Source organism: Candoia aspera, chromosome 2 (genome assembly GCF_035149785.1).
Source record: "Candoia aspera isolate rCanAsp1 chromosome 2, rCanAsp1.hap2, whole genome shotgun sequence".
Taxonomy (NCBI): domain Eukaryota; kingdom Metazoa; phylum Chordata; class Lepidosauria; order Squamata; family Boidae; genus Candoia; species Candoia aspera.
The window spans coordinates 247,442,578-247,466,235 of record NC_086154.1 but is presented as its reverse complement, the minus strand read 5'-3'; the positions used below and the strand labels follow the sequence as shown (position 1 = coordinate 247,466,235).

The 23,658-nt window shown below is 37.0% G+C and overlaps 1 protein-coding gene across 1 annotated transcript in view; it reads right to left on the bottom strand.

Moving 5' to 3' along the window:
• The window catches only part of CPLANE1 (ciliogenesis and planar polarity effector complex subunit 1), a 74,171-nt gene that overhangs the window by 40,694 nt on the left and 9,819 nt on the right, over window positions 1-23,658 (bottom strand). The window contains exons 11-28 of the mRNA XM_063293165.1: window positions 23,212-23,367; window positions 21,495-22,237; window positions 19,227-19,438; window positions 18,781-18,861; window positions 16,118-16,282; window positions 14,583-14,735; window positions 13,858-14,086; window positions 12,287-12,426; window positions 11,038-11,255; window positions 10,287-10,451; window positions 8,741-8,879; window positions 7,199-7,308; window positions 6,004-6,165; window positions 5,755-5,863; window positions 5,118-5,424; window positions 3,695-4,607; window positions 1,754-1,905; window positions 1,490-1,653 (exon numbers count right to left, since the gene is read on the bottom strand). Coding sequence (XP_063149235.1) covers window positions 1,490-1,653; window positions 1,754-1,905; window positions 3,695-4,607; window positions 5,118-5,424; window positions 5,755-5,863; window positions 6,004-6,165; window positions 7,199-7,308; window positions 8,741-8,879; window positions 10,287-10,451; window positions 11,038-11,255; window positions 12,287-12,426; window positions 13,858-14,086; window positions 14,583-14,735; window positions 16,118-16,282; window positions 18,781-18,861; window positions 19,227-19,438; window positions 21,495-22,237; window positions 23,212-23,367 — 4,318 coding nt within the window. The remainder of the gene's footprint in view (window positions 1-1,489; window positions 1,654-1,753; window positions 1,906-3,694; window positions 4,608-5,117; window positions 5,425-5,754; window positions 5,864-6,003; window positions 6,166-7,198; window positions 7,309-8,740; window positions 8,880-10,286; window positions 10,452-11,037; window positions 11,256-12,286; window positions 12,427-13,857; window positions 14,087-14,582; window positions 14,736-16,117; window positions 16,283-18,780; window positions 18,862-19,226; window positions 19,439-21,494; window positions 22,238-23,211; window positions 23,368-23,658) is intronic.

The window sequence follows — 23,658 nt, the reverse complement described above, 5'->3', positions numbered from 1 at the left end:
CTCCTCCAGACCCCCACTCCCTTTTATTCAGGATCTTGATTTATTATAGTGCATTATAATGATATAATGTAATAATACCTCATTATAAGGATCCAAAATGGGCAACAGAACTGTGCCTGGCCACAAGTTGTTAAAGAAGCCATGCCTAGACTCACACAGGGGCCATGAAGGATCAAAAAAAGGTGTTTGAGGTAACTCAAGTGCCTACATGGCAACTATGGATGCCCAGGAGAATCTGTGGCTTTTTAAAGAAGATCCTTATCTGCTTCAGATCCAAACAGTGCATGTCTATGTCATAGAGTGCCAGAAGACAGTCAGCCTCAAACTTGTATATATGTGGCTATCCAGCAGAAAACCCAAAAGAAAAAGCATCCCATCATAATTCCACACCCTCATGAAGTTCTAAACTACCAGGGACCTTGAGCAGTTCAATTCTTTTTTGTCTGCTTGTTTTTTCAGCTGACAAATTGCTGACTCCTCAAGCTGTCCTCTGTTTTGACTTGATTGGTAAGATTCACACAGGTCTACTTAATTCTGTTTTTGTTTTGTTGTTTATCTCTAAATCAACTTGCATGGTAGCTCAGTCCTCAGAGTAATTCTAGTTTTCTTAGCTACCTGGATTTCTTAACCTATCAACACTCTGTATTCAGCTATCATTAACATACTATTAGATTCCATAAAAGACATCTGAACATTTATTTTTCCTTTCATTTACAGCCTCACATTTTTATCCCCTTGGGAATCCTTCCAGCATAGAGTGGCCATTACTCTTTTAGTGATGGCTCTGTTTTGCTTCTAAAGCAAAGTCTGATAATAGGGGAAATATTAACTCCATTCTATTTTGTGAACATGGAGCTCAGAGGAGTGAATTAAAAGGTCTTTTCTCTCAGTTAAATCCCTGACAACTCATTCCAGCTAGAGTAGAAAGCAGTTGTCAGGTATTTTTTGAAAAATTCTTTTCTCAGGTGGGAGAGAGATTAGATTTGCCAGGATGGTATTCTATGGTTCTTAATCTGAATCTTTCTAAAACAAATATGGTGGAGCTTTAGATTCAGCAGATCCAATATTTTGTGACCTTATACCTTCTTTTGTTGACAAGTATCTTGCTAGAGGAAGCTTTCTAACCACAAAGCTTTCTGCAGGCAAAGTGGACTATGAGGGCAGATAGAAATTCCTGTTTGATGTAGCCGATCTCTGTTAATGGGAGGTTATCTCTACCCCATCCTACCTCTTCCTTGCCTTAATCCTGGTTGGTGGATCTAGGGGCTGGGATTCCTTTGCTTCACTTTAATTACAAATAAATTATACACTAAATGTCAGAGTACAAATTCTGGAAAAAAAAACCCTGCAGTTTTCATATTGTTCTAGTAACAATACTTTACTACTATAGAAGAAGTCAAAGTATTACATATCCCATGCAAAAATCACTTTTATTTCATTTAAATGACTTCATATGGATGAAGAAAACATTATTTTTCTTTTAACTAACCTTCAGTTTCAGATGTCACATCCACTTCACATGGTAGGAATCCTACCATTTTTTCTGCCATACTGATATCAACAGCTGTACCTCCGATATCTACATCAGGTACTACAGAACGATCCCTGTGACTAACTTTCTTCTTCTTCCGCTTTTCAGGTAATGTTCTGCACCTTTAAAAATTACATTTTAAACAGTTAAGATTTTAGGTAGTAGTTTTTACCCCCTTTGGTAATCTATGCCCTTACATCAAACTGAATGCTGAATTATTACCTTGGAATATTTTCAAATGGTTCACCATATGCATGTCCATTTTGGGTATCAGCTGAAGCCCCATCTAAGGAAGAACTATTTGTATCCACAGCACCATCTTTCTCCAGTTTGGGTATGATGGCGAAAGGATCTTCATACCATTTCTGTGGTTTCTAAAACAACGACAACCCCACTAGTAACTTTTAAGTTAAAATATGACTTGCATTCATAACTTTACATTAAACTCCTAAATTATTGTACTGCATCTTTTCAGCATCCACTGTTGCAGCACAGGAGGCCTGTCTGCCTAAGAAAATCCTCATCTGTGGCAGCTTTGTGCTTTCAGATTTGGATTTGGATGTAAGTCTTGTTGAATGTATGCCCTCCTATAATAACATTTGGTCCAAATTATAATTTGGTAACATAACTGTCTTGAAAAATTATACATTAAATTCTAAGTTTTTCCTTCCAAAAATTGTCCCTGGATTAGTTAACCAAAGGCTCTATTTGGCTTTAATTATGTTTCTGCTAAACAGATCATGGGCCCAGATTTCATTAAGTAAGTACCATTCCTTAGTTTTTTCACCTAAGTTTCTGCTACCTTCCAAATGTACCATAGAAGGAATGTCCATGGCCACGGAATGTTTGATGTTGCTTAGGGACTGTTCTACAAGGAACTTCATTACCTAACGTTCTAAAACCCTGGCCTCCCTGACAGTGTGCTAATTAATCAGCAAGAAAACATATAGTGATTGCTAGAAACATTTTTAATTAGTATGCATCTCTGGTAAAGCAAAACTTCACTATACTATTTTATACTATTTATAATTTATAATATAATCTCATGACAGTAAAAGAAGACGACTACAGAAATTTCATACTTTTCAAGCCCTATGAATGTGCATCTGCTTTTTAAAATATAAAGTAAAGGAAATGAACAGTTCTTCCAGGCAGAAGAGCAAAGTCTTTGGAGTCATTTTCCTTACACCTTCTCATTATCCCATTAAGCAGAAGAGCAGAAAAATTCAAAATCCTAGGACAAAAAACAAACACCCGCCCCCAAGAAATATTAAGTATGAACTTTTACCTATTATACAATCCCAGTGTGCCGATAATTTAAACTGATGCAGGTAAAGTTAAAATGTTGACATAAAGTATGTAACTTTATTGTTTTCTCTGGGCAGCAAAAGCTTCAACCAAAAACAAAGTTCATATTTTGATATTCCTATGTAAAGTTAAAAAAAAATTCTTCATCTTTTTTCAGTCTCGTCTTTCTCAAAGATTACTGCAAAAATTACTATTTGCATCCTTACTTAGTGGGAAAAACTGAAGGTGAAATAATCTTGCTCAATCTATGCCAATTTTCAGAGATGATGTTGAGAGAAAATCACTTATTTCCTTTGCTGAGTTGGGCAAACAGCAAAGTATGTACAACTGCAGGCAGTTATCAAGTTACAGTAGTTGCATATCTATATGCCGAAGGAAAGGGAAGGATACAATTTCCTAAAGTATGATGATAAACAAGATACTATGAGTGGCAAAACATGTACACAATCCCAAAAGATAGTAACAACCTTATTCTGCAAATGATTACTCAAAAATGAATTCAACAGTGTATGTTTCCATGCATAAATTCACGTATGTATGCATTATACAAAAGAATAAAGTCTCCACTATTCTATATACATTAACAAAGTACTTGCTTTCCTAGAACTCACAGAAGAATGGAAGGGTGGCTGATTCACTTTATGTATATTCACTACACATATTACTGCTCATAGTGCATTATCCTTACTGTGACACTGTTTATATTGCTGTGTCAAGACATCTGAACTGGGATATATCCTGTCTTGAGCTGTTTTCTTTCTATATGCAGATTTTTATTTGTATGCACTTTTGAGACACCTTGGCTGAGATCAAATATTAGCTTTAGACATGCTCAGAATAATTTCTGCTGCTTACCAAAAGGCAATTTTGGTCTTGAGATCCGTTGCAGTAACGTTGCTCTAAAATCCACAATGATGAAAGTACGGCAGATGAAGATACTTTTACATGTATCATTGGTTGGCACTCCTGAAACGTCCCTGTTGTGATGGGATCTTGAAACATTCTTTTACTGGACCACCTGATCATCCATTCAAGTAAGCGAGATATATTGTTAAATTTCAGGTGCATTTCTGGAGTTGGTTCCTCTTGCTGTGTGACATCATTCACTTGTCCAGTTTTGCAGATGTATTTATGAAGCAGAGCTGTTTTAGGGGTAGACCACCATTGAGTTAATGCTGGTGTGAATGTTACTTCCTTGCTGGAATCATGTGTGCCAGTGACTGATTGCCGGCTTTGACCAAATAATCCTCTTCTTTCAGTACGTCTCATAACTGAATCACGAACAGAAAGCTCTAATGGTTGTTGAACAGCTAAAGTTTCTTTTTCACAGTCTTTTTTCTTTTTACCACATAGAGGAGCTAGTTTAGAATCACTAGATCCAAAAGCAAGGCTGTAGCAAGAACCAGCTCTAAATGCATTCTGGACTTCAGTTCTGACCTGTCGACGTATCAGTGTGGTATGAACATCAAAAAGAAGAGAGTGGAGCTCATGTTCTTTAAGGAGTGCTGAAAAGCATGTCAGAAAAGGAACAGCAGATTCACTGTGATTGAGTGGATCTCTTTCAAGCATGTAAGTTAGAAAAAGGTCTAAAAACTTAATATATTCATCATCATCACGTTCAAATTCCCATTCACCGACGAGAGGCATGCGGAGTTGATTGGGAAAGTCTTTATGGGTCTCTTTTTTATTATCTCCTTCCCCACTGCAGTCCTTTAACTTTTCAGTCCACTCTTTAGAGTTGGAAACATCTCTACAGCAGGGCAAATCACTACAAAGCAGATTAAAAATAACATATAAAAAGCAAATCCTTTTCCTTCCACAGCAACTTCTGTAAACCCATAAGGGCAGGGGAGGTGCTTTCAATCCAGAAAAGAAATTAAGATTACAAAATAGCTAAGAGTAAAATAAGCCTACATGGCATGATTTCAATCAAATGCTAACTCCTTATGAAAAGTATTAATTATATTGAAAAAAAAATTAAATATGACTTTTATCACAATCTCATGTTTATTATGTTCTTCTGCTTTAAGGATTTTCTTCAGTGAAAAGGGTCAATCCACTACTGCTGGGCTCTCATGTTGCTGTGTAATCCCCATGGAGCCTAAGTGGAGGAGAACAGGGACAGGACGCTTTTCAGTTGTGATCCTATGCACACTTACATAAAAGTGAGCCAGATGGGACCTGATGCAAAATAAACCAGCACAATTTCACAGTTAAAAAAGGCGATATACAAAATAATACTTTGCCTGTTTCAAGACAAAATATTACAAACACTTACTTGGGATCTTCTTGACTCAGTTTTTGTGCTTCTTCTGTCACCAAAAACTCAGAAACTGAATCTGCTGGTTCAACATTGTCATGCCCCTGATGGTTTCCCAAATCTGAAATTGTGCTTCGGCTCAGAGTAGTCCCCAAAGAAAATTCATCATAGCAGGAAAGTCCAGGGCCTTGCATCTCTTCTTCTGGTGGCTCCCAGATACTTGTCTGAATGGGCCCTATGTTTCTTACCACACGTTTCAGGGCTTTCACATTTGCTTTGTAAGCAGCCTGTAGAACAACGGACATCACTGCTTCACTGTTGGGGCCTAACCATAAAAACAGAAAATGTGTTATTATTTCTAAAATGGATCACATTAACTAGTTATTTTAACTGAGATTTCAGATAATTTATTTTGTATGATAAATTTCATATGCAGTGGGTATGTAATGCCATTCTGTTTGTTTATTCAGTATATGCAATTTCCCTTGACCAATAATCTACATGCAATTTATATTTATTGTTTTCCTTTTGTAAGAATGCTGGATATTATTGTTCACATTACTTAAAGACTGTATTTATACTATGAATTTATATTTTCATTTTTCAAGGAACAAAAAAAAAAATGGCTTTGCTTTCATTTCCCCCCTTTTGTCACCTTTAACTGTGCAGTGTCTAAGTCGCTGGTGTAGATCATTGTATTTATCCCTTAATGGGACCCTCACATCTTCAGGGCTAGGAAATGCTTTCACCAAAATTTCTGCCACCTGTACAAAACAAACCAGAATGAAAACACTTTCAAGATTACTTTCAGCTACTTGTAAAGTTTCCAAAAACAGGCTGCATGCTTGTAAAAACAAACATTCAAAGAACTATAAAGAAGACTAAACTTTTTAATCCTCCATACCTTTTTAATTGGTGGTAATTCTCCAATAAAGCTCAGAATGATATCCTGGACAAGTTCTTCAATGTTCATGAACCTAGCAAAAGGAAGCATTCGGCAAGCCCACTCCAAAGCACTGACAGAATACTCAACTATACAAGAATCAAATTCAATCCTCTTGAGTTCCTAAAGAAAGAACATATTGTAACTGACCTATAAAACTATTTTTACAACTTTTTTTGCAGCAGTCATTAAGCGAACCATGTGGTCATTAAGTGACTCACACAGTTCCCCATTGACTATGCTTGCCAGAAGCCGGCTGGGAAGGTTGAAAATGGCAACCACATGACCACAGGATGCTGCAATGGTCATAAATGTGAACCGGTTGCCAAGCACCCAAATCGTGATCATGTGACCATGGGGATGCTGCGATGGCCGTTTGAGCACTGGTTATATTGGTTTTTTTCAGCACTGTTGTAAATCTGAACTGTCACTAAACAAATGGTCATTAAGTGAAGACTACCTGCATGTGAGGTAATCTCATTTGTTAATCCCTGGCCTGCCACAAAAATGTATACTATTAAGGGATTTGAATAAAGCTGAAGCCATAGATAAAGGGATTACAGATCATAGCTCATCCCCTTGTAGCTTGTCACCTAAATTATTTCTCCCCCAGCTCTAGATGAACTCCAGCACTAGAACAGATGCTTAATTAAGGAAGAGTTCTTTTCTTCCTTTACCTTTTAAAACTGGACCCAGCTATTCATTTTATGAGTGATTCAGGTAGGTTGGATTTAAACCTACAGATCTGCCCTTGTGGTATATTGTATACACTTTGACTATGACTATTATTATTAAAATATTTCTAGGCAACTTTTAAGATCAAACTTCTCCCAGGGCTGCTTACAAAAATGGAATATAAAATTAATAAAACCAGTATGAAAATAAACATTATATGACTATGATTATTTGTAGACGAAATCCCACCTAGAGTAATCAGATACCTTAAGGGACAAACTTAAAAATCAGCAGTGGTAAAGCCTGTGGAACCCAAAGTAGGAAGGGACTTCGTAAGTGTGGAACTATTACAGAAAAGGACCTCTTTCTGATATAAACTGACTTAAGCTTAAATTTTGTAATCAGAAAAAAGAAGAAAAGGTGAAAAGATGATATCCTATATTGTTCAGTGTAACTTAAAAGTTCCGTGCTATTTAATTACATTCTGGTTTTCCAAATTCTCTCTTGCCCTTTGGTACCGTCTGCAACTATCAGACAACCTTTCACGGACATGAAGCATCCAGCACAATACACACAATTCTCGAAAGCACCCTGCAAGAGAGAGACATGTAGAAAATTCAAAGAGGGCAAGGGGGGGAGTACATCACAAAACAAGTATCATTTCTATAATTTCACTTAAAATAGTTTATAAGTAACAGCATCTGCAGGCAAACAATGTATTTTTTAATGGTTATATTATTTACTATCATCAGCTTACTCATTTTCCTTCTGTCAATTTTCCTTAACCGGGGCTGATTAAAAAAAAAACACTGCATTATTCCTTCTAAGTTAATTAATTTTGGACTTCTATACTAGTAAGACCAAATTAATAGACAGAAAGAAGCTGATTTCAAGGGAGTAAGTAGTCCGTTAACAGTTTCTACATTATTAATATGCTATAATTAATAATAAAATATTTACATTCCTGCTAGATGACAATTTTATGTCAGGTGACGTTTCGTCAGGACAATGAAGACATAACAACAGCAACAACACTGCTGTTCAGTTTTTGTTCATTTTGACATGTCTGCAGGAAGTGTCTTGGTTCAGAACGATGGTATTATGGTATTATTTAATTCCCTTACTCTGAGCTCTAGGATGACACAACCTAGGGTGCTAGATTAGGGAATTTCAAATCCAGTCACCACAGAAGCTTCCTGAATTTCTCTGGGCTGTTCATTATATCAATAGAAGAGAATATCTGTAGCTCGGGACTGAACTGTGGAGTCCTTGGTGCTCTCTGAGCTTGCTTGGTTGCTTACAAACAACCAAGCTCAGAGAGCACCAAGGACTCCACTGTTCATTATATACCAGGTCAGTTATCTCACACAGACAGTGTTGTAAGGATAAAATGGAAGAAGCATTATATATGCCACCTTGCCTTCCTAGAAGAAAGATGGTATAGAAATCTATCGGATGAAAATAAATTTTAAAACGTGTCCCCAGTAGATAACACTTTACAGCATGAGGGAATCAGTATGAAAAAATTAGGACTGAGAGCCTGATCTCTTCATTTTACAGCAACAGAACCAATATATGCTTATTCACAGATCATTTTACCCAATATATTAATGACAAGTCACAAGAAAATTTAAAATCGCCCTCTCACAAGTGGCTTGTGTCCTTTAATGAGGTTTACTGAAAAGGAATGGAATGAGGTTAGAAATGTCAGCAACTGGATTGCTTTCATTTTACAACCCCATTTATTTCTCAGCTTCTTAAGCTGGAAACCTTTTCTTCTTTGATCACACAGACTATCTGAATGGGCCAAGAACTAATTCTTTGCCTGATAGCTGAGGAATGTGCAAGGGGCCAGGATGGGAATCCCCTCAGGCTCTGAATATACCATTAAACCTAGATTAGATGACAATATCTTCAGTACAGCTTTTGAGGACTTTAAAAGAGCTACTACAGAGAGACAAGTTTTCTTGCTTTGTACTTTATTCTTCTTTAAACATGTATTGGAATTTCTGCACATACAGACCTATAGTTTTACATGAAACAGCATCATAGTTATGGTCACCAGAAGAAGTGGGCCTTAAGAACACTGTATGATATTTGGAATATTTAAGCAAATTTTCTGGAAGATCACTTAAAGGAGAAAGAGCACTTTTTTTGTGAATCTGAAAGGAGAAAGAGAGACAAAATTTACAGAAAGCAAAATTTGTGGTAAATTGCAATAATTATTCCTCAATTCTTCCTACTGACTCTATACTTCAAGATTTACACAAAATCCACTTAAATTAAATAGGATAAAAGGGTGATACTCTTGCATTGTGAGAGTGATATATAAGAAAGCAGAGGACACCAAATGTACAAGAGAAAGCAGATGACAGAATAAAAAAAGCTGATACTAATTTGTGAGAATTAGCTAGGAGACATAAAAATAGTAAGAGAAGACTTGCTGCAACAATGGATCAGAAGACTCTCTATAAAGCCTGTTTTAGTAATTAGGTACTCTCCCTATTAATGATGGCCAAAATTAAATGTGTTGGAATTCCTAAACTGAGTGCTGCCAATTTCATAATTTCACCAGATGTGAGACCTTGAAGCTGGGCTCTAGGGAGCAGCTGAGTCTGACAGCTTCTGCTGGTGTACCAGCCTTCCTGCTTTGTAGCAACATCCCTGCTTGAACTGTTTGATTCCATTGCTAGTTGGAGGTAGAATCCATGAGGTTGATAGTCCTCGGGGAATTTAACCTGCCTCCAGCTGGCATAGAATTTGAGGTAGCTCAGGAGTTCATGACTATCATGGGAACCATGAACCTGCCCCAAATTATTGAGGGCCTAAGGCATACTGGAATTCACACACTAGATTTGGGTTTGTCTCATGGCAGTTACATTGTGTTCTGAAGATGGAGGGGTTTCAAAAGATACTTTTTTTTTCAAAGAATCTGATGATTTATTCAGCTGAGGCCTTAGTTGGTACAACCCTCCTTAAGAGACCATCACTGGATACAATCATCTTGGACAGTCCAATCTACAACCTCTCCTTTTAGGGAAAGTTGTAAAGAAGGTGGTTGAGCTGCAGCTACATTTCTGCATTAAGTGAACAGCTTGGAATTTACTTCTCAAGAAATATAGATTACCAAAGGCGCTTGTGCTAAATTCCTATTATTTCCCATAGCTGGAACAGTCAAGCCATTTCAAGCTTTGTTCCACCAGAACACGGCCAACTTGGAAATGTCCCAGTGATTGTATTTGCAGAAAAATTGGGTCATATAGTTTTAAAGTAAACTAAATAATGAAAAGCAAATAAACCTCTACATGAATCACAACTATATTTGCCTTCCAGAGATTATAATTTAAAAGATCACATCTGAAATTAACCTATTGGATAGTGAAAATGATAGATTTAGAGTAGAGAACAACAGATAAAGCCTAGAACTACACCGATTTCTATGAAATATATCAGATCAACAACTTTAGTATATGTGCTGCTGAAGCGAGCACGTACATCAGGTCTAAAAAGTTGTTTTCCTTATCTTAGCATCACTTTATATAATGTTAAAAATAATCTCAGGAGTATACCTTTTGCATAACTTTTCGTACATGTTTCAGCTGCACAATATACCATTGAGCAGCAGCAAAAGAACAATGAGCAGCCCGGAAAAGAAGAAGAATCCGTTGAATAATTCCAGATACCTTCTGTCTGCACTCTCTCTCCATTCTTAATGGTGAACCAGCGTATTCTTCCTAAACATTGCAAAATTTAAAAGGCTTACAGTATGAAAATTCCCAAGGAAAGAGTGAGCCTAAGACAAACCACCCATCCTAATTTTTTATTTACTAAAGTCTGAAAAACTAAGAGAAGCACTATAGTTTCCAAATATTTACAAATGTGTTTTAAGATCAAGTAAATATAAATAAACATATATACTTAGATATACTCAGTGAATGTTCAGTTCATAGGGGTTAATTTACTGCAACAGAAAAAACTAAGCTAAGGAACTAAGCTCCTTGCACAAATAAATATACATACAATATTTTATGTAAGAACAGAGATACCACATCCTCCACAGTAGGGAAGAATTTATCTACCTCTGAGTTCCTATAGTGGATTACACAGTATTTCTTTGCACACTAAAGAAACTGGAACAAATACAGAAAAATATACTGTAAGTAATATTGATTCTTTGCTATAGCACCTCATAAGTAAGTAGGTAGGTAAGTAAGTAAATAAAACTAATGTTTCTTCGAAAGAAAAAACAGTCTGAAATACAAGAGGAAAAATTAGCAAGACAAAATTAAGAAAATGTTCATACAATATTGAGATGCTTACTTCACTAACAAATGTTGGCTGAGGACAATATAAAGGTGGTGCTGGAAGATATAAGCCATCAGGAACCAAGCCGCAGAATTTTCTACTAAGATCCTTGGCAAAGTCCATCAAAACCTGCAAAGGTTCTGACAGAATGTCTGCTTCTGCCATAACAGCTGCTTTTAGTATTTGTTCTATTGAATTAAAAAGGACATTTGCATCTTCCTCTTCAATAGGATCTAAAGCAAGCAAGCAGATAAAGTAATAAATATATGGTGAAATATGGAAATACATTTTAGCTCAAAATTATAGTTACACTGAGCTACTAATGTAATTTCCCAGGAATTTTGCATTTCATTTCATTCAGACTGTATTCTGAATTCTGAAAGACAATGTTATAGGGCATATGACAGTTTTACTTTCAAACTGCTGTCTCACTTAGTTAGCATGGCTCACTAAGGATCATTGCCAATGCTAGGAATATTTTATTCAGAATTTTGATATGTCTATCAGTTGCAGCATTTGATCCAGAAGAAAAAGTTATGGAGCCTTTGTGTTGTCTTATCTTCAAAAATTGTAATAATTAATAACAATCACTAGAATAAATGGATTTCAGTTTCTCTTTCATAATAATGGCTTATTATGTTAGTTACAACAGCTAGTATATTTACAGAGAAGCACGGTAGGGGTGTAACACAAGTACAAGCACAATATCTGTGAATTAAATACCTCAAAAAATCTGCAAGAAAAAAAAAAGATTCATACAGGCCAATAAAATACAGAAAAGGCTTCTGTGAAAAAATGACCAGCAAATTTGATGACACCTTATCAATGGAAATGAATGGCCATAACAAGTGGGCTATTAAAGTAATAGATGTGTGTTTCTGAAGATCTTTAGAAAAAAACAAAAAAGTTGTTAAAGACATGGCACAGATATATCAGATACTTGGGAGAATTATTTTACCTATATGAATCTAGTTCAGGAATGCAAACATTGGTAAACAAAATTGTATAATAATATTTCAAGGTTTGGCAGAGTTGATATTTACAAGCAGACAACCTGAAATAACAGGTTGTCTGCTCGTAAATATCTGTGAAACTTGATATACGAACTATTAAATAAAAACTTATATTACGAAAGGCATAAAGGATAACTAAGGAAATTTTTACCTGTTTGTTGACCTGTTTCCTGATGTGGAAATCATACCGTTTGCATGAAAGCGTTTAGAACTATTCCAAAAGAACAAATTTATACGAAGAGATTGTATACCTGTGAGTTGTTTGTATCTGGGGTTTCCTTCATTTGCTGTTTCATTGTTGACAGGCTGACCCAAATAAGATTGTAGCTTTTCTTGAAAGATATGCATTGGAGTCAAGTGTAATGGCAGGAATAATTCAATTTTCCCTGACCTGAAAGTATATTAAGAAAAGCAGGCTAGCTTTCTTCAAACTATTCTCTGAATGGCCTCTGTTTAGTCACATGGGGAATTTACAAAAGAAAAAACGTTGATTGAAGCAAATAACATTTGCCCCATTCAGCATAATGTGATATTCTAAAAGAGCTAATGTTGTACAATAACATCAGCAAAAAAACAATCACCACCACCACCACCTATTCTGGGTCCTTTACCTTTCAAATCCTAGATATAGATGTTTCTTACTGACCTGTGAGATTATTGCAACTATCACTTCATGCATTGTAACTTGAGGGACAGAAGACCCAACTTCTACAGATTACAAACACAGTATCTGCTGGGTGAATTTTGCTCTTTGGGTGGAAAAAGAGATGATATCCATAGCTATACAGGGATTGTTCTCTCTAAATAGTGTCTGTGTCAAAAACATGAAAACTCTAAAAGTTGGATTCTTTATGTAAGGACTATCTTTGAATTTTCAAGATATACCATGAATCCCAAACAGTCCAGAATTTATCTACTTACACAGATTAGGCTATTAAGAGCCCAGCATTATGACTGAATTAACACCATAGTTGCTTACCTATAAGTTATTGAATAACCATAATTAGTTGGGTTCAAACAACATGCTATGCCAAAACCAAACAATGATGTGCAAGCTAGGGCTACATCAAACAATGTGCAAGCAACCTTGTATCATAACATGTCACTAAAATGGAAACAACAGTGATGGGAAAATATTACAAACAGAACATTTAAGAAAAAACTGCTCTGTTCTCTGTCACTACTCTCTGCAGTGGCCCAACGATGAACTGAGTAGTCTATATTTCTGACAAAATTCTAGGAAAACCTCCACGGTGGTCCAAGGTCCTGTAAAGAAGCCACTAAGAGTACTGCACAAGACATGTCATTTTTAAAAAACAGATTTAAAAAATATATAAAATGCCAGATAAACTTCGTAAGACATACTAGATTTGGTAGATATTACCTATTTTAGATTTGCTCACACACACACACACAAAAAATCAATCTATCTATCTATCTATCATCTATCTATCATCTATCTATCATCTATCTATCTATCTATCTATCTATCTATCTATCTATCTATCTATCTATCTATCTATCTATCTAAGAACCTGTGTGGTGCAGTGGTTAAGGTGCTGGACCAGGAACAGGAAAACCAGGCTCTAGTCATCCCTTAGGCACAGAAGCTGGATGGATGATTTTGGCCCACTCTTTCTCTTTCTGCACTAGACTGGAAAATCAAAAAATATCTACCTACCGACCTGCCTTTGGTAGCTAATGTTTCATAACCTTCAAATGGAGGCCTTTATCCTGCAATGGATTGATTTAGGATGATGATGATGATGATATCTATTCATGATAAATAACTATACATTAAATGTTATATATAATGGCTCACCTTGCTAAGCCTTTATTACTTTGACAATACAGATGATAAGCCACTCCAACTGAAACAGCCATTTTCCAGTCTCCAAGTTTCTGTGCTAGCCACACAGCTTCTGGGATAAGCCCACTGACAAGCAACAAATCAAGAGTATATTCTACAGTCCACACACAAGAGAGGCCATTATCCCTAACTGCTTCAGTGACTCTGGACTGCTGTAGAGGAATAACACGAAGACACCTGTCTGTAATTAAAAAAAGAGTCATGAGTAGTTAAGTCATGCGTTTATTTTGTTATTTAATTGTTCTCTGGTCAATCCTATGCAAGCTTACTTAAGAGTGAGATCAACTGAGTTCTGAGCTTGTTTTCAGATAAGCAGAACTCAGCCATCAGGTTCTTCCTCCCCACCCACATGCTGCTTCTGTCCCAGCAATTTAGACCAGCAGTTACAATTTTCACTTGTGGAAGAACAAGACTTGTCACACTGGATGCACTTGACAGGAAAAATATTCTCCACTTAGGAGAAGGGAAAGAGAGAAGTATTATGCTGTTGCTTTACTGAAAAGAGCGAAGGAAAAGCACCTAAATTAAATGGTAGATTACTACAAAATAATATCCAGTGTTGTTTGTGTGTTTCTACAGGGCAGGAGGGAGGAGAAGAACACTTCTCAACACAGCTTTGAAATGTTTCTTGTCAGTATAATACGAAGCAAGAATAAGAAATAATATTAAAAGGCTACCTGGCTTGACATGAAGTGGAGGTAAGATACCAACATTGTGGGGAGGAAATACATAAATTGGCCCATTAGTGAAGTAGGCTGCCATGAATCGTGCCAAAGACTGAACCACTGCCAGTGCAGCTTCAGTGTGAACATCTTCTATCCATTCAGCATCTAAAATGAAAATTCAAAAAGCCCAGGGTAATGGAACGGAGACAAAAACTCAAAATAAAGTTATCACCTCTCAGCATATAAGAATTCCTTGGCCTTTCAGAAACAAAAGCCAAAGCTTGCAATCTTACTCTTATTAATTTAGGTCTAAGTCTTACTGATCTTAATGGAGCTTACTTCTAAGTAGAAATAACAACAACAGTTCACTTGATGTAGGAACTGCCCAACTCCAGAACAACTCTGGGCAGCTCACAGTAGAACAAATAAACTATAGAACATGATGAGTAAGAAAAGAAACAAACTAAGAACAAGTAAAAATAAAATACAAGATGGTGAATTCTCTGAATAACACCATAAACCAGTGTTTCTCAACCTCGGCCACTTTAAGAGGTGTGGACTCCAACTCCTAGAATTCCCCAGCCAGAATTCTGGGAGTTGAAGTCCACACCTCTTAAAGTGGCCGAGGCTGAGAAACACTGCCATAACATTCACAAAATATACATCCCACAAGGGGCTCCAGCCACCTTAGCCAAGGCCATGTGAGAACAGCCAGAACTTTCAAGGCCCTCTGGAATGCCATCAGGGCAGGAGGGCAGGCGCTGCTGGGACAAGACTACACTGAGTCCCAAATAGTGATGTGCACAATGTTTTGAACTGAACCACTTCAAATTTGAAACACCTTGTTTTGGTGCAGGACAATAAGTGTACTTTAGAGAGAAATGAGCTGTAGCAGGTGCATTGATAGTTAACAGTGATATTAACTATCATGAGTTAATAGCCATTCAGTTTTGAAGACACTGTATTCTTAAGGTAGATTTGCTGAGGGAATTTTTTATAAAGGGGCTTAAAAGCAAGCAAATAAAAGATGCATAATGTAATTTTAAAGAGATACTCCATTATCCATACAGAAATTATATGTATGGTATGTTTCTAACAATATAGCAAAAATAACAAATCTGCAACATATCATGTTAAATAAATTAGTGACCACTCATTCAGCGACCGTTCAAAGTTACAACAGCACTGAATGAGGAGACTTACAGATGGTCCTCAAAGTTGCAGCCATCACAGTGCCCCTGCAGTCACGTAATTGCGATTTGGGTGCTTGGCAACTGGTGCGCAATTATGGTGGCTGCAATGGTCCATGGTCATGTGATTGCCATTTGCGACCTTCACTGCTGGCTTCCAAGAAGCAAAATTAATGGGGAAGCCAAAAGGAAGTTGCATATTGTGGTCACATGACATTGCACTTAATGACCAGAACTGCCGGTGTAAGTTGGCACGATCATGTGAGTTGCTGGTCCAAATTACAGTTGTTAACTGAGGACTACCTGCCTTACTGTGTGTAACTTGTTTGATAAAATAAGGATTCCACATTTACATACCTGTCGTAATGTCTTGGTTTCTTACAGAAATTTGGGTTCGTTTTAGAAGCACAGACACCAGATGATCACATAGACCCTGAGCCTCACTTACATTATAATGATACAGATGGCAATATAAAATAGCAAGATAATATCGAGTTTGAAGAAAAGGCATTCTCTTTCCTCCTGTATTTAAAAAAATAATTGGACAAAAGCTAAAAACATAAATCCTAGTTGTGTAATGGTAACAATAATAAACCCTAAGCATATATGAATGCAAATCTACTTCTTAGATCCATATTCATAAATGAAAATAGGAATACATTATGTAAATACAATTATTACACTAGCATACGTTTCATTTGAATCATTTCTGAGTAAACAATAATTCAAATAAGATTAACTGAATGATTTTTCAACTTCAGCTCTTTAATAGCATTATTGCAAAGAGAAATTAGGATAGGTAAACTTTTTGGAATCCCAGTGTGATTCAGTGTGCAACTATTAAACTTAACTTTTAACAATTTTAATTATCTTATTTCTATTTCTGTCTTTTTCTTAGCTGCACCAAATGCCGTATTACTCTGTCTGCATAAACCCAGTAAAGTGGGGCAGTTTTAGGACCCTCCCATTCAGGCATGCAGACATATTACTTTTGTTTCCATTTCATACGATCTTCCTCCCTCCCTCACATTTTCCCATGCAATCCCAATCCCATTTAGGATAGGAATGCCGTGGTGGATCTCTAACCTTCTCTTCAAGTAACATAATTACTACTGTAAGAAGATATACAGGCAGAATATGAAACAAACAGGTTAAAGAGAAAATGGCGTGGTAGGTTGACAGGCATACAACTATTCTACAGAAGAGGAAACAAAACAATTGCTACCTTGATGGTATGAGAGTGAAGGGGACAGCAGGGAATTCAAGGGGATGACAGGGCAGGCAATATCACACATAAGGTACCTAAGGTCTACACGCTGTAAGATTATTAGCTGAAACTATACCGCACTAACAATTTGTATATTTTTATCTTGCCTCGCCATGCTGGATGCAGGCCAAGAAGAAAGCTTGTGTCCCACCATGCAAATTGTGGAACAGGAGCAGGATGAAAGGGTCAGATTGAAACTTGAAATGAAAAGAAATACCAAATTATTAGCTAAGGAATACGCTTCAATACACAATATCAAATGAATTTCATTGAAGGGTATTGAAGGAACTTGCTGAAGCTCAGTCACACCTTAATAAGCAGGTAATCCTTGCTTATCGATGGTAACTGGGACTGGCAATTCTGTCCCTAAGTGCAATGTCACGTGACTGCACCAACTTATGACAGCAGTTCCAGTTGCTGTCGTTAGGCAAATCTCGCATGGTCACAACATCACGTGGTCATGTGATCACCATTTGTGACCTGTTGCTGGCTTTCCCAATGACTTTGCTTGTCAAAAGCCAGCAGTGAAGGTTGCAAATGGCAACCACGTGACAGCAGGACGCTGCAACATCATAATTGCAAGCCGGTTGCCAAGCACTCAGATTGTAATGATGTGACTGCAGGGACACTGCAACAGCTGCAACAAGGGCCCATCATAAGTCCCCCTCATTCAGTGCCATCATAACTTCGAACAGTTGCTGAATGAGTGGTCGTTCAACAAGGACTGCCTGTATCATTTTCAAGAAATTCCAGAGAGAAGTGCCAGACAACTATTGTCCCTATCTTCTAAAACAGGGAAAAGAAGGACATCTAGAGCAGGACATAAGTTAGCAGTCTGTAAGCATCTTGAAATTACAAGAGGTCAGCAAGGATTTGAAAAAATAAAGTTACAGAAGACAATTTCAAATGCCCTCTGCAAGTCTTAAGAGCTACCTTCTTCCTCATAGCCTGCTACTTGGGATAGAAACAGCCATTGTCATGATCACCGTTGCAATGCTTGTGACATCGCAACGGCCCGCATGACAATACAGGGTAATGGGTCCCTGACGGATTAAGGCAAAAGGCAACCATGAAACAAAAGGGAGCAACAGGTGCTGGAAACAAAGTATCAACCCAGGCTGGCGGCGCGGAAGATAAGGATAGGAAGTTGCAAAGAGGTAATTGACAAGACAAATGGAGAGGCGCGCCCGAGCTGTCAAAAAGATTAAGAGCCTGATCGCCCGGCAATGAACCATCACCGGTCAGGAAGGCGATCGAGGCAACGCCCGGAGCACAGGAGGGGGCTGCACGACCCCTCACCTATCGAGGACGAAACCGGTGGGGCTCGTGGGACGCACCTGGAATAAGGTGGGGTGGAGCGCTGACCGGTGCGGGCTATTTAAATCCCGTTCTGGCGTGCTCCCCTCACTCTCAGCTTTCTAAGGGCATGCATTCTATTCCCAAATAAAACCAGAACCTAAAGTCTACTCTAGCGTCTGGGTTTTTATTGGGTCTCAGGCAGAGCCTGACAGCCATCAAGAAAAAGAGGGGGATCATGAAGTGTAAAAAAGGGTATCAGAGTTAGAATGTACCTTCTCATCTACTTTTGGCTCTGGCCCCATTTACTGCTTTCTTCAGCCCTACCTACCATGCTGCTTCAAAGAGGCTACCTTTGAAGGATTGCAGCCTATGTCAGAAAAAAGACCGCCCCTCTCTCTTAAAGAAATAATTTTTACAGGAAGGATCAGCCTTAAAAACGGAACCAGTACCTTACCTTTTGCTTTCGTTTCCTGAAAAGCTCTCTCCCAAGCCTCCACGGACTCTTTATAAGATCCCATCAGAAATTCTTCCTCACCTCAAAAACAAATTGAAATCTAGCCTTTAATCTTAATGTTCAGGCTAATTTGCATGAGATCAACAACCATGAATGAATACATTCTCATAGATTAAATTGACACTTATTAGGAATGATTCAGCTGTAGGAATACATTCACTGTGGGTATTGTTAGGAATCCATTTTGCTTCTCAAAATAGAGACATGGGAATTTTAACCCATTGTTGAGTATCTCATCACACTGAATGGAGAACTTAAGGTCAAATCAGCCCCTTAAATTGTGTCAGTTATTAGTTAATGTTGCAGGAAGTGGAGGGTCAATTTCATATTCACATGAACACGCTTATACAAAGGTGAAGTGATGGTGGTTTCTTCAAGACACTAACCATTCACTGACTTGAGATTCAGAAGTTGTTCCAGACTTTCTCCTGAAGACTGTAAGATTGCCTGGATATGACTTGCAAGCCTTTGGGTCACTGGAGCTTCATGGGCAATTTGGATATCAGTTATTGACTTCTTTGAGTTATTCACTTTTCTGCTTAGTTGTGCCCAATACCAAATCACATGTTTATACAAGAGTCGCCACATTAGAGTTAACCTAATTTTAAAAAGAATTAAGCATATAATGAAATCACAGATTAAAGAAAACTACTGATTAATCCTGACATATTCCACATAATAGAAGAAACCACACATTAGTATTTGGATGGGAAATCACCAGGAAATTCAGGGCTGCAAACCAGGCCCATAAATAACAACAACAACTGAAAAGGCAGGGGTAAACGACTCCTGAATTGTTGTCAAGAGAACTAGCTACAAGGATATGTTCATGAAGTTGCTAGTAGCTGAACTCAACCCAAAAACTTGTATTATTTGCAACTTATTTCCATTTTCAGCAGCTTCTCTACTAAACTGATTAAAGGATACAGACTTTCATATCCTATGAGAGAGTTCAGAATATGGTCACTTTTTGATTACTGCCGTTGGCAATTCTTCATTGTGATTAGTAATGCTTTATATTGTATTTTTTTCTATTTGAGCCACCAAGAGTCACTTTGATTATGGCAGCATAGAAATATGTTAAAGAAGTAAATAATGTTCTGTCTTCCAAAATTTCCCTGATATACTTCATAATATTTTACTGTTATAAAGCAAACTAATTACAAACCACACCTTAACACAATAGCATGTACCTTCGACAAAAATCAGCATTCTAAACTGCCATTTTCTATCAAGTAATCTGTGAATAATTGCCGTCAGGCTAATTTTTGGTGTATATGCATTGGCGAGATCCTCAATCTTAACGTTACATTTTCTTTGCAACATTTTTCTGACCTGTAAAATCGACTATATTTTGTTTGGTCAAAATAACTTTGTGGGCCCGTTTCAAAAGGCCAACCCATAAATATTTCATTTATAAATGAATTACAATGGTGCCTAAAAGTTTGTGAGACCATTTGAATTTTCAGTATTTTGGCATAAATATGACCTAAAACGTGATCTGTTCTCCACTCCAGAAAATTCAGAAGGGTTCACAAACTTTTAAACACCCCTGTAGGTGATTATCTCTACTATCATATGAATGAACACAAGTTTCATTTTGTTTGGAACATTTAGGCTAGTTAATGTACTATGGCCTTTAACAGCACATACTTACAGTTCCTGTTTATTAGGTTTATATCATGCTTTTTGTACAGGACTTCAAGGATACATCCAGTGTTTTCTTCTCTTATTTTCCCAACAGCAACTCTGTGGGGATGGTTGGTCTGAGAAAGTACGACTGCTCCAAAGTGACTCAGGGAACATCTGTGGCTAAGTGGGGACTAGAACCTAGGACACCCTGTACCCAGTCCAACACCTTAACTCTTATACCACACTGAGGCAATATTTACCAATTTGGATAGTTTTAAAAATTAGCAAATTCATGAAGAATAAGGCTACTGCTAGCTAATAGCAACTATCCTTACATACAGTAAGCCTCGAAGTAACAGGAAACAATAAATTGGAAGAGATGATGTTGAGAGGCTACTACTGCACTGAGTCCTGCTTTAAGGCACATTTGTGCAAACACCTGCTAGAAGAGACAGCTCTTTTGGCTTCATCCAGCCTGGCTGCTCTGGCTGAGATCCAGAAGCCCATCATATTACCTCACATACACACCTAAATTTGCCCAAGGATTCTAAGGAGAGAAGAACCTCTCTCTTACTCTTTCCCTAGAGAGCCGTTCAGTTCAAGACTAAATATTTTATAGCAGACCTGCAAAATGACATTTATACTGACATTCAATAGCTAACAAGTTACTTTAATGTGACCGCATATTTTTCTTCTTTTTAAATTGATGTTATCTACCCTAGATCAAATAAATATGCAATTAATTTAAGAAGCGCAAGGAAACTGAATGGGTATTTTTTTTACTAGCTGCTTTACATTCACAGCAGCACATGCATTTTGAAAAGCTAGTGAGGGGATACAGCATGTGAAATGGAATTAAAATCCATTATAGGAGATAAGAAATCAGATTGGGTACCCAAACTCAGATTCTGAATTTTGCTTATCCCAGAGTTCTTATTTACCATATTTTGTTTACGATTCAAGTTACATTATAAATCAAAATAGTAAAATATTTAAATTAATAATTTTCATACTAGAAGTACCTTTTTTCCTGATTCTCAGTTAGGTTTACCATTGGAAGAGAACACTTTAGCACAGAATGTAATGCACAATGCTTCTGGTGACTACTCCAATCCATGCTTTGAAACAGAGGCACATCTATAGAATCTAGTTCCACCTTATTATTACCATTCAGATCTGCTAGAAGAACTTCATATTGTGGTATTTTTTTGGCATTTAAATAATGAATAACCATCTTCAGCAATGAGAAGCCCCCCAAAAGATTACTGGAGAACAGATTATCTTGTTGTCCTGCGAGTATCAGTTTTAAGGTTTGCATTGTAAATTTCATTAAATGTCCCAAAGTTTGTCTGTGTTGATCCTCCCAACTTAGGACGGTCAAAAATTGTTGGAAACACTTTAAGACACACTGTATCCATGATTGATTCTTGACAGGATGATCTAATTCTTTAAGTTTTGCATGCTGGAGAATGTTAAAAAAGTGTACAATGCAACGAATGTTAAAGTTCAATAATACATCTTTTTCTTTTATACTTCTTGAAATGCCCACTCTCCAAGCAGCAATGAGATTTTTTTGAATATGGTTCAGTTCAAACAATAGACCATCTTTTCTTCTGTCTGTTCCATCTATTGCATGAATTGTGTCAAACATTGATGCGAATTCCAGCTGGCCTTCGTCACATAAAGAGAAGTCAGCTTTTTGGCTTCCCAAAATATAGGAATTACTTTGAAAAAAATTGTCATCACTGGATTCTTCATTGCACTCCTAAATTAAAAAAAAAAGTTGTACATTTGAAAGATGCTTACTTAGTCACACATTTATACGTAACAATTATAGATCCAAAGATGCAGGAACACAATTCATGGGAAAGAAAAAGAAAATTACATCTTATGTTGCAGAGGAATGGAGTGGAATCCATCTTTCAGTAACCTTCTCTATTGCAAAGCAAGTCGTAAGAATGGGAACAAGTAGTTTATGAACATTATTTAAGCATCTAAAGCAAGACAGTGTCCTGAGGGCTTTGTTTGTTAGCAGTGGGGGTGGGGTGGGGAGGGAGATGATTAACATGCTTATGTTTTGCTTGTTGGATAATGTGGGTTTTGTTTGGCCTTTTAAGCTATCACAGGTAACAACAGAAAAATAGGTAAAAATAAAGATGGCTGGGCAAATTTGCAGAGTTAGAAAAACCAACTCTATTCAGTTCACTTTTCTTGTGCAATGCTGTTCCACTGAGAGATATAAACAATTCTGAACAAGTGGAAAGGCTTTTTGCTTGTTGATGGGGAAACCTCTGGAACTAAGTCCTGGAATAATCTCCTAACTAAAAGAAACTATAATCAAGATTTTCAGTGGTATGAAAATTCAACAGCGTAATGTGAAGAGCAGATTTCTTGATGTAGGTTAAATGTCACATGAATGGTTCCAGTTCTATTCAGCAAAATGTAAATCAATACTTAACCAACGTAAAATGTTCTATTCTTTGTGTGTGTTCATTCTAAGCTAAAACTAAGGAACCTGTACCAGGAGATGATGAAGTTTTTTTAAAGCTTTTATTTATCCTTAACAACAGAGAATCTCAAGCATAAAATACAACATTACTATTCTCTGAACAAATAAATGGCCTTTCTACATGACTATTATTCTAATTCACGTTATATTATTAAATCTTTTACTATTTATTCATTATGATTAAAATTAATAATCTTAATCATTCAATATTTTTAAAGCAATCAGAATACCTGGAAGAGTGTTACTTCTTCATTTAGTTCAGTGGCTCCCTCCTCCTCTTGCAGAAACTTTGGGGTGCCAGAGAAAGCAGAACTTTGATTTTCATATTGTAAAAGATTAGCTCTCAAGGAAGACAATGACTGCAATGGCTGCTTTTTCCCTTCAGACTGTGGGAGGCAAAAGAGCTTCATTACTACTAGCCTCAGCTAATTTTCTCTCCTGAATTTCTGAATGCAGCAGTTGAACCAGATCCTAAAACTGGTGGCACAGTAGATCACAAAATATATACATCAATAGTTGAAAAGAGACATGGTTAATATCACTTTTCTGGATATCAGCAACATAAAGCACATACAGAATTAACTTTGGCAGCAATGGCAATACGGCCAGAAGAGTGAATAATCACAGAACTGCAAATGAAATTGAAAAGGCATTTTAAAATATTATTTCAAAATATC